This window comes from Chelonoidis abingdonii, chromosome 1, assembly GCF_003597395.2.
Source record: "Chelonoidis abingdonii isolate Lonesome George chromosome 1, CheloAbing_2.0, whole genome shotgun sequence".
Lineage (NCBI taxonomy): Eukaryota > Metazoa > Chordata > Testudines > Testudinidae > Chelonoidis > Chelonoidis abingdonii.
Genome location: NC_133769.1, coordinates 208,771,927 through 208,788,966, shown reverse-complemented (window position 1 = coordinate 208,788,966; position 17,040 = coordinate 208,771,927). Strand labels below are relative to the sequence as shown.

The 17,040-nt window shown below is 39.4% G+C and overlaps 1 protein-coding gene and 1 long non-coding RNA gene across 3 annotated transcripts in view; both read left to right on the top strand.

Moving 5' to 3' along the window:
- LOC142047982 (uncharacterized) overlaps nucleotides 1–17,040 on the top strand; it is a 159,390-nt gene that overhangs the window by 64,133 nt on the left and 78,217 nt on the right. The gene's annotated exons all lie outside the window — the stretch shown is intronic.
- C2CD2 (C2 calcium dependent domain containing 2) overlaps nucleotides 1–17,040 on the top strand; it is a 55,203-nt gene that overhangs the window by 19,020 nt on the left and 19,143 nt on the right. Inside the window, exons 4-10 of one of the 2 annotated variants that reach the window (XM_032775328.2) lie at nucleotides 142–246; nucleotides 4,268–4,393; nucleotides 4,721–4,841; nucleotides 7,941–8,049; nucleotides 11,583–11,644; nucleotides 15,290–15,417; nucleotides 15,929–16,100. In XM_032775328.2, coding sequence (XP_032631219.1) covers nucleotides 142–246; nucleotides 4,268–4,393; nucleotides 4,721–4,841; nucleotides 7,941–8,049; nucleotides 11,583–11,644; nucleotides 15,290–15,417; nucleotides 15,929–16,100 — 823 coding nt within the window. The remainder of the gene's footprint in view (nucleotides 1–141; nucleotides 247–4,267; nucleotides 4,394–4,720; nucleotides 4,842–7,940; nucleotides 8,050–11,582; nucleotides 11,645–15,289; nucleotides 15,418–15,928; nucleotides 16,101–17,040) is intronic. The other variant, XM_075073949.1, reaches the window with a different exon arrangement.

The window sequence follows — 17,040 nt, the reverse complement described above, 5'->3', positions numbered from 1 at the left end:
AATTAAATGCTAGTATCACTCTGTCTTCAGTGATACTGCACTTGTTTACAGCAGTGATTAGCTTTGTCCAGTACTTCTCTTAAAAGATATATTTACAACAAGTCTGCAGATGACAAAAACTAACCTCTGTCATTTCAACAGCTGGAACTCTATCTGAAAGAGAAAGGAGAAGACATTGAAGTTGTGTGGTCCTTCCTTAGTGCCCCTGAAACTAATATTAAAATCCAGCCAACAGCAGTGCAGGAGGTCAGTCAGTAAGTTTTTTTTATTTTTGTTTGTCTGTCTGTCTTAACCAGTCCTCTAAAACAAAACTAAAGGACATTTTGAGTCCCCTCTTAAGCACAGTAACATCCCACATGGATACTAAAGTGTTAAACCTAAGTTGAGGTAGAGTTGACCAGTTTTGACAGAGAAATCTTTTGTTGGGTCATTGGTTTCATCCAAATCTAAAAGCATGAAAAATCTTGCTTCTTAAATAAAATTATTTCTCAAAGCATTTTTGGACATCTGTAATAAGTGTCCCAATCAAAATATTTTTTAAGTCACTGTTTGGCTCACTTGCATTAGTATTAGAAGAGGACAACCTTATTTCAGAATCAACTTGACAAATGACTAGTTTGGCGGCAGCTGGGGAGGGACTAAGAATCTTAAGGCTTTCCATAGTGCTAAGCATGATTTGTGCTTTCTGGTTTTCATATGTTATCTTTCAAGTTACAAATGAATTTTCTCACTATTTGGGACCTTCCTCTCCTCACTCCACTTTGTATTTTTCAGATTAGAGAAACGGTAAATTGTACTTTAACAATGAGAAATGGTTCTCATGTGCTTTTTTTTTTTTTTTTTTTTTTTTTTTTTTAAACTATACACTTATTTTTTCTGTCTTGCACTGTAACTTTTGTGGTGTTTTTTCCCTTCTTAAAAAGTAGACTTTAGTGCATGTTAGAGCTTCTTCTGGGGAGTTGTATTGACTGAATGATGACTGGGGGGCAGGGTGAAATTTAATTTTATTATCATGGATATACAACTAAATGTATTAAAAACCGATGTATGACAAAACACTCTTCAGAACACTTAAAGAAAAAATCCTTAGATTTATTTTGAATGTGTGGCAACCTAAATGACCTTAATCACTGGGAATAATATCTATGTATTGACAGGTCATAATATCTCTGAAACAGTGTTGCCTGTTGTATCAAAAACTGCTTTTTGGAAAGTGATTGACTGTGGATTTACAAGTGTAGTTATACTGAATTGGGTGTTGTACACTCTCTCTTAAAAGAACCTGTAAAATCTAAGTAACTAAAGGCTTCATTCTCTCCATAATGTTAATGGGAACTGAGCATGCATCTTATTGGTCTAGAGTCAAAACTTCCCGAAATATTGACATTTGTAAATGAACTACAGTTTGGAAATTATTTCGGCTCCTTCATTTAAATGACATTTTCCCTCTGTTCCTTATTTTTTTTTTATGTAAATACTTTTACATGCAAAAATAATAATGATCATCACTTAAAGAATTTATCTTCACAGTGCTTCACACGCACCAGTTAAACTGGATGAAATAGTAAGATTCTAGTTTACACTGACAAAAGCTGGATGACTCTGAATCACACTTGGCACTCTGTACTTGGCTGAATTTTAGTATTGCAGATGATATGGCCTTGCATAGAAACTATACTACCCAGTCACAAAAATAATATTTTACAGTTAGGAACGACAGTTCTAACATATTCTAAAAATGATGTGTTAAGGGTTCTTGAAGTAACTTATTCAGATGCAGTTTTAATGTTTCCTGTGTTGGATTCCAGAAAGAGGGTTGAATGTAAACGTTTACACTTGAAGATGGGGCACAGATAATGGAGTTCAAAATTTTTCAAATATTTATATTCTGCTTGAAGCCAACAAGGAAGTGGAATATAATCTTTGGGGGGAAAAAATTATATGAACCTAATTCCCCCAAATGCCCATGACCATTGAGTATCCGTCTTTCCAAGCCTTTACATTTGGAGCTAAATTTGGGTGAGTGGAGGTTTTTTGTTTTAAGTGAACTGCTTCATACATGGACATGAAAACATCAGAAAATGTCAGTGAATATCAGGCTCATTATAACAATTAGCATAACTTAGTTCATAGCAAAATTAGAACTCATTGGAATTTTTCAAATTTTCAACAACAGTTTCCATTAAACTAAATTTTCATTGAAAGTGGGCAGTGAGCCAGGGGGGGACCCAAAAAGAGGGGTGGGTTGGTTGGTTGTTTGTTTTAACTTTTTTTGTGGGGAGGTTCATGCAGGTGTAACGAAGGTTTGTTATCTATTTGGTAAGTGTATGGATAGGTTGACACTGCCAAAGTGGGCACTGGAAGTTTAATTGTAGCAGTCTTTCGAGGTGTGTGGGTTTTTTTGTTTTTGGTTTTTTTGGGTTTTTTTTTTGTTTTTAAATATTGGAGTACAACAGTATGCAACTTATAGAAATAAGCCCCTGAAGTAGGTTACTAAAGAGAGAAGCAGCAGTGCAACATGAGAAAAATAAGGTTGAAGGGCACTTTATATGAACGATATCTACACATCTTCAGAGTGTGACATCATAAAGTGGGTAGTGAAACAAGATGTGTATATATATCGCAGGTTGGGATTGTTCAAACACACCTAATACTACCCCTCAACAAGTTAGTGGTCAAGAAGGGACTCTGACTTTAAATTTATTAGGCCTGTGGTGAAGATTTGGTTGTCACGTGCACCAGTGCAGGAATATTTCATTAACTTATGCTAGTTCTAAAGCACAGTGTAGGTTTGCAAAATGAAGTGGTCAGTCCTTTGTGTTGAGCATTCTTGGCTCTCATCAAAATTGTTGAGAGTTGATGAAACTCAGTCAGAATGTTGCAGAACACTCATCATCTGCCAGGATTAGGCCTTTCATCCCCATTGTGGTGATCATCTTGAGACGCGCTAGTGAGTTATTGGGATATTTCTGCGAGGAATGCAGCTAAATAGTTTAGCTTCTGGGGCCTAGTCAATATCCATTTTTTTGGTCTGTAACATTTTGCCAGAGAATGCGAGTCCTCCAATTGCATACAAAATGGCTGTGCATTCCCACCTGACCACAGCATACATCAGGATACTCTTTCCATCTTACTGTAAGAATCAGGAGACATGAATGTTTCATATAAGACTCAGTAAATTGACTCCATTCCTTTAAAAGTTATGGTCTGTAACAGTATAATCTTTCTAAATGAGATGTCAGTTTGAGACACTCCTCTATATATTTTCATCTATAGGTATTCTCTGTCATGTAAGTCTATGCACTATCTCCATGAATAGCCTCCTTTACATCTCTCGGTACATTAGAAATTGAACCTCTTCTAGATTGTTCCAGTGCTCTTGAATTTCTTAATTGCTGTCTGTGTGCAATAATTTAATTAAATATCCCCTCAATTCCAAATATTGAAGAAACCTGAAGCATAGAATAGCATGCTGCCACTGACTGATTGTAGCTAAAAATAAATTTGCTTTATCAGATCACTAGCAAGCAAACAATTACTGCATTGACGTGCTTTATAAGTAACCTCAAAGCTACCATGTATAAGCAAAATTTTGCAATGCATTTTGATGCCTGCAATATAAAGGACCGAGCATAAATGAGTGCTGCAATGAACCATCAATATCTGGAAAGCATTTCTTGGATGACAAGCGGGGATGGGAATGATAACTTAAGTTTCCTGACTAGAGCTGCCTGAACAGTCATACAGAACTATTTTAGGCATGGCTGAGGTTTGCGCTTAAGAAGTACCAAAATGATCATTGTGTGCTGAATGGAAGCTGCCAAATTTCAGCTAATGGAAGTCCGCATAGTTCCATAGAAGTCAGTGGTACTAGGTTGATAATCTGACCTGCTGTCTGTATGTACTGTATTGCCATCCTGGTGTTGCCCAGGTGGTAAAAGAGCTTTAACAGCATAACAAATATGTATGAAATCATGACTGAGGTTCTTTCTGAGGTGAGTAATGGCTCTACCCTTTCCATTTCTCTTTCAGAACTGCATGTGATTATAATGCATATATTGTGAATGTGGGTTTTTTATTTTTAATAGTGACTATTTGTCTGACATTTCAGTATGTCTGGCTATTGGCACTAGACCTGCTCTCATTCTTACAACATTTGCTTTATGATATAGTGGTAGTCTGCATAATCAGCTGTCCAGTGAATTTCTGCATTAATATTTATTCTCCTGATTAATTAGAAGCATGATTCTTTTTTCTCTCTTACTAGGGCCAGATGGCTGAGACATGTGCAATATCTGAGCCATTCAGAGATGTTTTCCAGAATCTAATTAGTTCAGTTTCACCATCTGTAATTTTGAGTACAAAACCTACAGATATAATAAAGGAGGTACAGGTAAGTCTTGTATACATTTAAATAAATTTTGCAACCTGCTTTCTGTTGTTGTTAATATATCTGGTCAGAGGACACTCATAATCCCATGAATGAACTGCAAGTTTAACACTGTGCTATTTAATCAGAAATCATAGAGAAACGCTTTAAAGCACATAATCTCTGGTACAGGAGGATTTTACCTTAAAATTCCTAGGTGACTACTTTGTTGCTAATGCTGCCCTGTAATTTTTAATATCAAATTACTTTTACCATGTTGATCTGTGTGAGTATACAAGGTATTGAGTATTTTATATAGATGATCCCTTATATCTTGTTTCCTTTTCACAGAATGTACAAAACATAGGAACTCTCCCCCAGGGCACGAGCCCTCCGAAACCTCCCAGGATTCATGAACTAAAACTGCTAGTGAAGAACATTGTAGCCACACTGACTGATCACAGTGCTGCAGGTAAAACACAGTCTACTGCAGACAGATATTCTGCTTCAAAGCTGTAAGGAGGGTGACTCTTAAACCTGTAGTGGTCATACTTTCAGACACAACAAAATACAATAAATGGATCAGATAACTCCTCTTTCTGATCTGCTGCCTCTGCGGCACTGCTGAGCCTTTTTCCTCTGCATCCTCTCCACTTCCAGGAACCTGTAGGTGGGGCAGAGTAACTGATTTATTTTAATTTGAATAATTAAAAGACTCATGCACAAAGCTAAGTGTCCTGGCACATAATATTGTAACAAAATAAAACCCCAGAAGCACTAATTAATTATTCCAAAAAGGAATCCTGCCATCGTTACTGGAAGCAGACCCTCAGCCCTCTCCCAAAACCCTGTGGAGCAGATTCCTTTGCAGCATGCCCAGGTCACCAGTTTTGGTTTATTTCAAACCAAGATTATGCACTGTGCATATCAGGACTCTCTCCTTCTATGTCTCCAGCAAACCATAGTCAATAAACTGGTTTGTAGCACTGCTCGGTACCATGAAGCACCCCTGCAATTAAGGAGGACGGGGAGTTCTGAGGCAGCAGATGATGAAGTAATAGATAAAGTGGCTGTAATGGACTTGCACTGCCAAGGAGCAGAGGGCCCTGTTGCCAGTGTGAAGGCATAGGATCTTTATCAAGATGGTTCTGTCCTTTGGCAAGATATGTACAGTCCTCAAGGGTGGTGTGGGAAGAGGAGGACATAGAATACAGTGCACTGATTGTGTTCAATTCTGTGTGTGTGGGGGGGAGGTAATAATTCTGTTAGGGGCGTGGAGGAAACTCCAAAGGAAACCTCCTTAGTTCTTTCCTCAGTCAGGGCCTCTCCCCTGCAGGTCTGTTGGTGGGAAGGGGTTGAATATGGCCCAATATGAATTATTGTTATGTCCAGAGATTTCCAAGAAAATTGTTACACATTGTATGGTCTGAAAAGTCATATTTAGGGGAGAGAGGAGGAAATAAAAGGAAGTAAAACACCTTGAAATATCCTTATTGTACTGTCACTTTTTAATACAACTTTCCACTTAAATCATTTGAAAGCTCTGCTTAACAACTGATGACTCAACATAAACTCTCCAAACATAGGTGTTATAATCTAACTCATGGTCTTTTTCTGTTTAGTTGAATAGTACGTGGTATGACACTGGTTTAGCTGGGCTCTGAGTAATTTGTTAACATTAGAACCCTCCATGAGATGTTTATTCAGGCAGGGATACTTTTATTGAAGAAAGATGTACTTTTTCCCCAAAAAAAACAGTCTTTGGCTTGGGACACATGGAGCACGAAGCCAAGCAGGAGATCGCTACCTCCTAAAACAAGTTGTGCTGCATATGTTTGGGGCGTAGGCGTTCAACTTGTCTTTCAAGTATCTAAGCTTTTTCATGATCAAGCCTGCCTGCTTTGTTGTTTGAGGGCTTGAGCACCAACTAAGCTTTTCAGAAGTGTCTGATCCAGTGTTTTGGAGCTGTGCTCCGGCTCCACTCCAGCCCCAGGCAAAAACTTGCAGCTCCACTGCTCTGGAGCTGCTCGGCGCTTCAGCTCCGGGCTTTGCTCCAAAGCCCTGATCTGATCAGTGACCTTTGGGTGCCTCCATTTTGTGTGTGCCCAACTTGAGACCTTTTAAAGGGTACTTTTTCAACATAGATTCCCTCCCCCACCCCCGAATATGGGTGATTGGAACTTTCTGAAAATCTTTTAACATGCCTCGATCCGAGCATCCAGAATCGCTAGTTACTTAACAAACAAACAGATGCCCCTTTTGAAGTGCTTCAGGTTGAGTGCAGTCTTGGTCTCTGTGGCTTTTGTAATGTAAATAGGCTAGAATTCAACAGTCATTAAACCCTGTGCTTGGGTTTGACTCCCTACTGAGAATGGGGTGAATCCTTAGCACTGTCAGGCTAAGGGATTTTTTTTTCTTTTCATAAGTGACTTATTGGATCATGTTAAAACATTTTAAAACATAGTTTGTTTTCGCTATCTGTAGGCAGGACTAAACTGAGTCTAACCATGTTATTGGAGCCCTCTGTAGAATGATTGATTAACCTGCATAGTTTCTTTGCCTATGTTTCTACATAGGCTAAAACATGAATTTTTAACCTGTTCATAACAGGGTTTTGCCACATTAATATGCCTGCGTGAGTTTGTATAGTGAGTTCTAACTGGTAAATAATCATTGTTTACAATTACTTTGCTAGTAGGCTTTACATAAGTTTTTGTATAGGTCTTATGTACCTAATATAGCAAATCACACACACACACTATGTGTGTAGTCTGTGCACAAACCTCAGTGCAAATTTGTGTATGTTCTTGCCTGTTGTCATTCTCCAGAGCCCCAAATATGAAGAATGGTGACTTTTGGCATTGTAAAAGTTACTCCTTTTTTTTAAAATGTGGTTTTTAGAAGCTATAAATAATACCAACTGTTCCTACTTGGAATAACAGTAAAATTATTCACTTTTACCTTCAATTTGTTAGTGGACATTTCTGTATTAGTAGAGCAATGCTCTTGAGTGGCATGGTCTTTTTAAAAATAACAGTCTGTAAATCCATTGTTCATTAACAATATGGCAGTCAATATCTGTTTAACACAAGAAATAATATTTCCTCAAGAAACAGCTAGATAGACCGTCAGTAAGGACTTCAAATATTTTATCTAATTTTTGTTTGTGGCTTGAAACCATGTAACTGTTCACATAAATTCTCTTGGTAACTACATTTCCGATTGTTATTACCCTCCTTCTCTCTCTCTCTAGCTCTCGTGATTTTGTTACACTGACACTCATAGCTCCTGGTCTTAAAATTAAAGTGTAAGGTCTTTGGGGCCTGGATTGTTTGGGTTTTTTTAGTATGTTTATACAACACGTTGGGCAGGGATGCCCAATCTTGACTGGGCACTAATATAATACAAACAATAAGGGGTAGGAAGAAGGAATAACGCTGGGGGGGAGGGGGGCTTTTTTTTCCGCAGTGGTCTTGACAAAAGGGTGTCTTGTACTTGTTCAAGAGAAATAGGCTTATTGATGACTTGAAGTCAATAGTTGGATATTTGTTCCTTTCCTTTCCCAATACAGGCAGCATAAATCCAGTATGTGTAACTCAGTTGAATGATCCTCTACAGAAATTTTCCAGCTCGATAGCTAAAAATGGCACTAACCTCTCTTGGAGAGAGGAGTTCATCTTGTAAGTAACCACCAACATAACATTTTCTATTAAATGTTTCTACAGTCTCGATTTATATAAGACGTTGGAAGAGGAACTGTGTTTTTAACATATCCTATTAGTTTTATTTCAGATGATTTGACACTGACCTGGCATAACTGTGGTTTTTAGAGCAATTTTCTGGTACTGAGTTATAGCAAGTGTTACCATGGATTTCAGTCATTTTTACTTTTAATTGAGGATTGTTGGGCCTGGGATTGGGCATTACAGATGTGTGGTTTCTAATAGAGATGGATGGTGGCAAGTTCCTAAGGGCATTCCTGCACCACAATCTTAAGTCGACCTATGTTAGATCATCTTACTGCGATCGCAGTAATTACTGTAGTGGGTGTCCACGCTATCCTCCTCCTGTTAGTGGTGTGCATCCTCACTAGGAGCACTTCTGCCAACTAAAGAGTGGTAGTATGGGCACTCAGAGAGCCAGGGCTCTCAGCTCCACACAGGTCCCTGCCGGGAGCCCAACTGCTCCCTGCTCCCACCTGGGAGTGAGGGGAAGCCGCTCGGGGCTTCTCACCTCTGGAAGGAGATCCATGCCCTTAGTCCAGTCAGTTGCTGTGCTCCCAATGGGGAGCCTGGGCAGCAGCCCAAGCCAAGAGCCTGGATGACAGCCCAGCTTGGAGCGGAGACCTGGCAGCACGACTGGGGAGCCAGCTTTCTTGTCAGTTCACAGTTCCAGCTGAGCCGTGAAATTGACAAGACAGACTATGTAAGAAACACGGTGTCTACACAGACGCTGTGTCGCCCTAACTACGCTGACATAATTCCACCTCCAAAGTGTCGGACTTATATCTGTGTAGTAGGGCACATGCATCGGCGGGAGCAAGACTATAATGTAAACACTGACATAAGCTGCCGTATGTCAACCTAACTGTGTAGTGTAGATCCACTAATAGGACCAGAAGCTTTTTACTTTACTGGCTAAAAGGAAGGAAGGGAGCAGAAGTAGATTGTCATAATAAGTGAGAAAAAGAGGTGCTGCTGTGTGTACTGTGCTGTAGGTGCTTCTCTTCTCCCAGAGCATTAAAGCAAAAAGTGTTGGATCCCATTGGGGTCTCCCTCTCCCTTACAGCCTATCAATAGCTTTTCTGCCTCAATCCATTTTAGGAACCTTCCCTTCTTTCTACTTGCTTAAAAGAAAAGTGCTATTTGCTGTGTCACCCTGTGTCCCCCTCACCATGAAGTCACTGTACAGCATCCATTGTCCATTTTGCCCTCCTAAAAGAGCAGAGAAGCAAATTTTATGAAGACCTGATCTAGGAGAGGATTAGGCAGTGCTCCTGCTGCGACTGGCAGCTGCTTTACCACCTGCTTAAGAGGTAGAGTGAACTGGGTATCTGTTCTTCAGTCCTAGGGGGTGAGGCGCGCTGCAGTGCACAGCTCTGCAGAAGGGAAGCTTTCTCCCTCCTCATTGTTCCTGGCGTTGCATGTGTAGGTGCTTGCATAGCACAGGTGAGAGCATTGTGAAGCAGCAGCAGCCGTGGACGGGTTGTGAAGGAATTGTAGTATGAGATAGTTTAGGATGTGGAGAACACAGCTCCTCCGATTTGAATGTATGATAAACGCTCTGAATTTGACCTTGGCAGGAAGAGAAGCTTGGTAAATATTTCTTAATGCAACCCTGAAAATCTTGTTTTTATCCTGCACTTAAATGGGAGTTGTGTCCAGTGCATGCTGCTGTATGTTATCTTGCTATTATGTTTAGTGAGAGATAATTAGCCTTGAAGCTGCCATCTTAAGACACCTGAAGTCTAGTGACTTATGTTCTTTTCTGTGCTTGGTCTCATCACTGAAAAATGTCTCTCTCTTCAAAGACAGTGGCCTTGCAAGGCCACAGATCAGACACTCTGCCATGTGATTCTTTGCCACCACATTACTGGGATGAGCATGATGCAACTCATTTGCATTAGTAATAGAAATAAACCAGTTGGATAGCATCTTTCATCCTGAAATATCTCCAAAGTATTTTACAAACTTCATATATTGTATTTGTAGATAGCTTCAGCTATCTGTTAGTGGAACAGAGTATCTGTTCAATGCTGCACAGCAGCCTTTACCGTATGTTTTAGGACAGGCAGTGAAAAGGGTATTCTTCTACAGCGGAAACTGCAAGGGGAGTTCAGGTGAGCAGGATGACTATTTTAACTGGAATTTGGTCATTACACCACAGTTATGGTATGCTTTCCATAGTGATAGGTACTCTACATGTGCCTAAGGTAGATAAGTTTGCAAAGTCCTAGGAGATCTTTAATGATAAGTAGTCAGGATTTGGTCTGTGTCTGCACTGCACACCTTACAGCAGCACAGTTGTGTCGCTACAGCAGTGCCACTGTAAGGTATGCCGCTCTTCGTTGGCAGGAGAGAGCTCTCCTGCCGACAAAATAAAACCACCCCCAACGAGGTGCATTGGCTCAATGGGAAGAGTGCCACCTACTGAATTGCTAACACCACTCCTCTTCCTGCTACACCCTGTGTTTTCCTTGGAAGTGCGGCTCAGCACTGAGAAAGTTGCCATCTGAATAGAAACGTAGTGTTAAAATATGTTCTCAATATTAAAGTTCTCCACTGAACTCTTATTGCAGAAGGAACAGAATAAAGTTTAGAGGAAATTTCAAGATATCCATATGCTTTAACAGCCCAGCTGATAGATTTGGGTGTGGTGTTTGACTTTTTTGTCTATTGCATAAAGCACCACAGGTTGTACCAAAAGCAGTTGTGTCTATTGATTAGTGCTGGTCATGTCATGTAGCAACTGGTTCTTTACTCTCATCCTCTTACAGTGTCCCTTCAGTCTAACTTTGTGCCAAAATAATATGGACCCTTCTTAGAAAAAATACCAGGGGGAAGCACCAATTATTTTTAAATCAGGAAGTTTCACAGTCAGTGGTCAGATATCTATGCCAGAAAACTATTTATTGAAATGTAGTATTTACCTCCCGTATTAAAATAATCTTACATTGACAGGATGCTCCTCCACTTTTAATAGACCACTAGATCTGTTCCATCTTCTTGACTTATGAATTTGGGAGCTGCTGTTGTCTCTGCTGTATGCAGAAGAAATTGTTTCTCAGTGTTCGAGTAGAGCACATACATGGAAAACTTCATCCTGAAAGGCAAAGTTTTATAACCAACTGAAAAAAAGGCCCTTTTATAAAGGAAATGTTTTGGCAATCCTAAATTTAGTGAGGAAGCTAGATAGATCCAAGGTTAGGCTCCACCTCAGCATTCTCTTCCCTCAAGTTAATTGAGGTCAAGAAGTGACGCACATGTTTTCTTGACAGAATTTGAAAGGCAGAGTGCTGTAAATGCTGTCTAACACTTTCCACTGGCTGGACAATAACACTGCACTGTATGGTGCAATATGCAAGGTGTGAGACATATAAAGCCTTGTGTAAAGAGTGATTTAAAAGGAAGAGGGGAGAAACATTCCCAGTACAATAACTGGAGTAGGAATGAAAACTCTTTGAAGGCTTGACATCATTTTATTTATTCCACAGTGAATTAAATGCCAAATCAAAAGAGTTACTACTGCAGATCTTGGAAGATGGGAAATTGGATAGTAAGTACTGCAACTGAATTCTTTTGCATGGTCCCCTCATGGGCATTACTGAAATCTTGAAATAAATCCTCTTTTGTTTACACAGTTGAATAAGATCATGTAAGAAGCTGTCAGAAGTTGGTAGTTAACGTAGACCTGTTCTGCTGACTAACCCTGGTAGTCAGATCAGGTACGGTTCGATAACTCCAGGAACAAAGAAGGCTAATAGGTGCTGGGGCAAGAGAGCCCTAGAAAGAGGAGCCGGGAGGTTTTGCTGGCTTGAAACAATTTTTTAAAAAAAAAAAAAAGGTCAACCCAGGAAGAATTTCAGAATTAAATTTGTTTGTAAGCCCAGTTCTGCTTTAGTGCTTCTCTACTTAAATTAAGGATCAAAGGCTAACTCCAGTGGCAGTTTTAAATAACCTCCTGCTGCGAAGCGGGTGGGAGTTTTTCTCTGTTTCCTTCTGTCCCCAAATATTGACGCAAGGGATGATGATGTGCAAATGCTTTTCCCTATTCCTGGGTTTTGCTTTATTTTTTAACAAAGCCCTAAAGCAGGACTGAATGTGCAAACAAGACTTGAGTCTGAGTGCTGCCTTGAGCTTGTCTGCTGTTTTTTATGGTTCCACCCTCTAATATTCTCTTGCTTTAGACTTCCCATGTTTTATGTTCCTGAATGGGCTTATGAGACCCACTTATTGTTTGGCAGGTCAGCAGAACAGTGCTGCACTTCTACACAGAGTGCAAAAGTTTGACTGCTTACCATAGCCCAGAAACAAACTCTTGTGCCACTTGTGTCTAGAACTGCTTACCAACTCTGAATAGTCTTGTGTTGATAAAACTTCAAATAAAACATCTTGTGCCAGAGAAGGGAAAAACACATCCACCGCCTCTGAGTGGATGAATAGAAAGAAATCCTGACTTCCCTTCTGCCCAAACTGGCTGTTTCCAAGCACATAATCCAATTCATGTATAATCAAACTTTGACTATAGGAAATTATACGCTACTATACCTGATTCTACCATCCCAGCTTAGAGCTCCTTATCCCTATTTTTACAAGAGAGATGTTTCCGTTGCAGAGTAACTCTCTACTTGATCAAGAGAGGAGCGGGCATATATTTTTTTTTTCTTTCTTCTTGGATTGCTGGTGAGGGGATGGCGTAGGCAGGTTTTAAGATCAAAGGGAATGTTCAGTTTTACAACTTTTAGATGAGCCATGGTACTTTGTACCAAATTATTGTATTATTTGTTTTGTAAAGTGATTGCACACAATTCTTAAACTTCTAATAGACCCTTCTAAATACAAGCCACCTTCCTCGTCTGCTACTGTTGGTAAATGCTGGACCAAGAATTCTCAAAGCAGATTCTGTTGATACACTCCAATCCTTTCTTGTCTTCAATAATAGTTTAATCCCATTCCAACTATATTTACTTTGAGCAGTATTTCACTATCCTAGTGCTTCACTTTAGGTAAAAACTCTAAATTTCGTGTTACACCTCATGGGTCAGTTTGCTAATATGTCAGGATTATTCTGTAAAAATGGAAGCATCCTTTCTGAGTCTTAGCTATTCTCTTCTGTTTCAGTATTGTCAAATTTAGTTAACTTTAGATTAATAATGATTCAAAACCAAGTTAGAGTACTGTGATAAACTTTCCACAACCCACCAAGTAAACACTACACATCTTTCCTCCAGCCTTCTGCCTACTACTTATTAATTAAGCACTTATCCAATATAATTTCAGTAAGCCATATTTTTAGAGTTAGTCACATAGAATGTGTTTTTAAATTCAAGGTTGGCAAAAAGGATTTACAAAACTATCTGAAAACCATACGAGGGTGCGTGAGTTTTGTATTTTGATACACTCTTGGTAATTGTGGCTATTTTTAAAAGCTCTGTTGGGTCACAGATTTTTAAGTGGAAATAAGCCAGTTTTGGGGGAGAAATGGTTGTGTATCAGAAACATACAGAAAGTAACTTTTGTTTGCTGAGGGGAAAAAAAAAGAAAAAAAAAAAGTGAGGTAGGGGGAAATAGCCATTTTGTCAAAAACATATAAACAGATGTGGAGGATGGAAAGAGCTACACACAAATGAAGGAAAAAACAAAAAAAAGTTTTGGTCTAATGTAGAGGCATATCCTAATAACACTTCACAGTAAGGGGGCAAAGTATGTATTATCACTTACCTGGACAGGACAGGTTTTTTGTAGGTATCTTTAATAACAGTCTTTCAAGATGTCTCAACCACTACACATATCATACACCATTAATGGCACATTTTAATTACTTTATTTGATTTGCTTAAAAAGAGTCTAACAATAAATAAATATAAAATAGCAGGCTTAAAATTTCTGAAAAATTAATATTTAATTGGATATGTGGTTGGTGGTGGTACTGATTGTTAAATCTTAGTAAGAGGAATGTGGGAAAGGATGGTAGCCATCTAACTTCAATGTAGGTCCATCTATTGTAGAGTTGTATACTGCTGCCTTTCACCATGGCATCTGAGTGCCTTCCATGTAAAATCGATAGCAACACTGTAGAATAATGGCATTCCTGTCTCATGGTGAACATTCTGCATGGGGTGGAGCTTACTGGGTAGAAGGGGTGTCAGTGTTGTGAGCGTCTTCTATAGTAGACTAATCTAAAAGGGCCTTTCTATGTCAGTTGAAGCTAAGCTGTAGCACAGCAGTAAGGAGAATCACAAATGCTTGTTGCCCTTAAATACGGAAATCCTGACTTAATGGAGTGAAATCCTGACTCCATTGAAATCAGTGGCAAAGCTGCATTAACATGAAAGGGGCTAGGATTTTGCCCATGGACCTGCATAACAAAGTTTTAGCATCATGTTAATTTTGTTAACAATCGAATTCCACTTTAACATAACTATAAGATATCTGAGAGAGCGAGAGAGAATCTAAACTTGCACTCTAAGACCAACATAAGCAAGTACTCTTAGTTGGCTATACCAATCCAAAATGAATCCAGGGAGCACCCTCTATGAAATACACCTCTACCCTGCTATAACGCGACCCAATATAACACAGGTTCGCATATAGCGCAGTAGCAGCGGGTCTCGGGCAGTGCTTTAAAGGGAGCCCCAGACCCTTTAAGTCACCGCTGCAGCCCTGCCACCGCTACCCCAATATAACAGCGTTTCACTTATGACGTGGTAGGGATTTTTGGCTCCCCACGACCGTGTTATATCGGGGTAAAGGTGTACAAGACAAGGGCAATTGAGGAGAAAATGAAAGAATTCAGCTGGATTGTATTTTGAACAGTCTCATCAGTGTTCAGAATCTCTAGAGGTTTGTTTGTTTGTTTTCTCCAAGTGTCCTGTATGCAGAGGAAGAATTATTAACGCAAAAGACAGTGGAACTATTAATAATTCAGTATCTGCCTTATTTTCTGTCAAGGAGTGTTATAGCTGTTCTAAAAACCTAGCCTGCAAGAACTACAGATCCTTCTTTAAAAATTTCCTCTGCAAATAATCCTGTCTCTTTATAAAGTAAATACCTTATTGTGCTGCAAAGATAATGCTTTGCAATATTAGCTGTCTCAGCAGTTTGAAGTAGGAATTGCTTCTGTTTTCCACCTTTTCGAAAGAACTTCAAAGATATTGACAGCTCAGACAAGACCTTACTATGTCACTTTCATTTATTTTAGGTTCTTTTTCAGCATGGGCAACTGTCCCTTTAGACTTGTTCAGGAAACAGCCTTCTGGACAGCAAAGCTTTGCACTGAAGAGCAGGCCCAGCACCCATAGCCCTGTGTTAGGATCGGTCACTGCAGAGGTATCACATTCTTTCGTTTGTGGTTGATTTTTTGACTGTCAGATTGTCCATTTTAAGAATACAGGCCCAATACACTATTGCCCAGCACGTTTTGTAACAATTTACAGAAGTGCCAACTGAGTGTTGTGCTACTTAATCAAAATGGTAGTGTTATGACCTCGCTTAGTACTTGTGTAAATGGCTGCATAAGGTGCATGGTAACAGTGAATCATACCCTACCTACTTAAAGCAAAAGCTGTAACTGTTATGGACAAAGCTTTAAGGAATAATTTGGGTCTGCTAAGGGCTTGTCTACATGAACACTTAGTTCGTGGCAAGCTGGGGTGTCAATCTGCCCCACACTACTCTGGTGCATTCTTAAAGGTCTGTGGGTACCTTGCTAACATGCACTAACAGTTCATCAGTGTGCTTTGATCTAGTCCACTCTGCAATTCCAGCTGCTGTTTCAAAGTGTCTCTCTTTCCTTTTAAGATGTAATTATTACTTTAATAACCAATTTTTCTCTTTTTAGTTCTCTTATGTAGAACCTAATGAGTCAAAATCCTGGCAAGTTCCTGCTCAGCTTCCTGCCACAAAAATAGAAAAGGATAGAACCGTGATGCCTTGTGGGACTGTAGTCACTACTGTTACTGCTGTGAAAACCAAACCTCGACTTGAAGGGAAACATTTTGCACTGAGCTCAGGTGAGGACATCAGTGAAACTTGAAAATGCAAATACAAGATTGGTTGGTTGGTTTGTGCTGGTTTTTAGGAGTATAGTTCCTATGGAGGATAGGGAAAGAAAAAAGAATATTGTCTAGATCTATTTAGGTGGTGTTTTTTGTTGATTGATTGGTTTTATTTATAATGTGGTCTTGGTTGGATAAAATGTTTCTTTTGCATGAAGCCAGGTCCTGCCCCACTGAAGTCAATGGAAGTCTTGCCAATGACTTCAGTGGGAACAGAATCAACCTCCTAGTAAGTAAGATGAGAAATGATCATGACTTCCTTTGCTTGGTACTGTGAATGTTACGTGTCTCTCTTTGGTGAAGTTGGGTTTTGTGTGTGTGTGTGTGTTTTTAGTATTCCCTTTGAAAACATGACTCGTTAAGAGTGGGATAGAGTAGCTAGTATGATGCTGCTATTAACGTATAAATGCATTGTATTTGGGGTGTTTCTTACAAGGTGATCACCTCTGTCTGCCCTTGTGAAAAGATGGCACATGACTCTCTAAAAACACACAACAAGCTGCTAATGTAGGCGCTCTTATAAGATGTCAGATTGTCTGTGATGTATAGAATACTTGAAAAAAAAAAATAAATAAACCAAGTGCAAAAGAGACAGGACAGTATTACCAGAACAGAAATTGAAGTTGCAGGGGTACCTTGCTTTAACATGCATAATGCTTTCTTGAAGTATATTACTTCTGTTGTCCGTCATGTGGGGGAAGGGAAGAAAATGTGGCGTTACCCACTTTTCTTCCACCCTCTTTATCCCTCCCACATCCCCATATGCGTACATACCCACAAGAGAGGATATAAGTAAACCATATTACTTATATGGAAAATGCACTGCTTTAAAACTATTAACTTCTGACTTCTGTATTTCTTGACCTGTTTATCTCTTCTGCCCCCGACTCTTTAG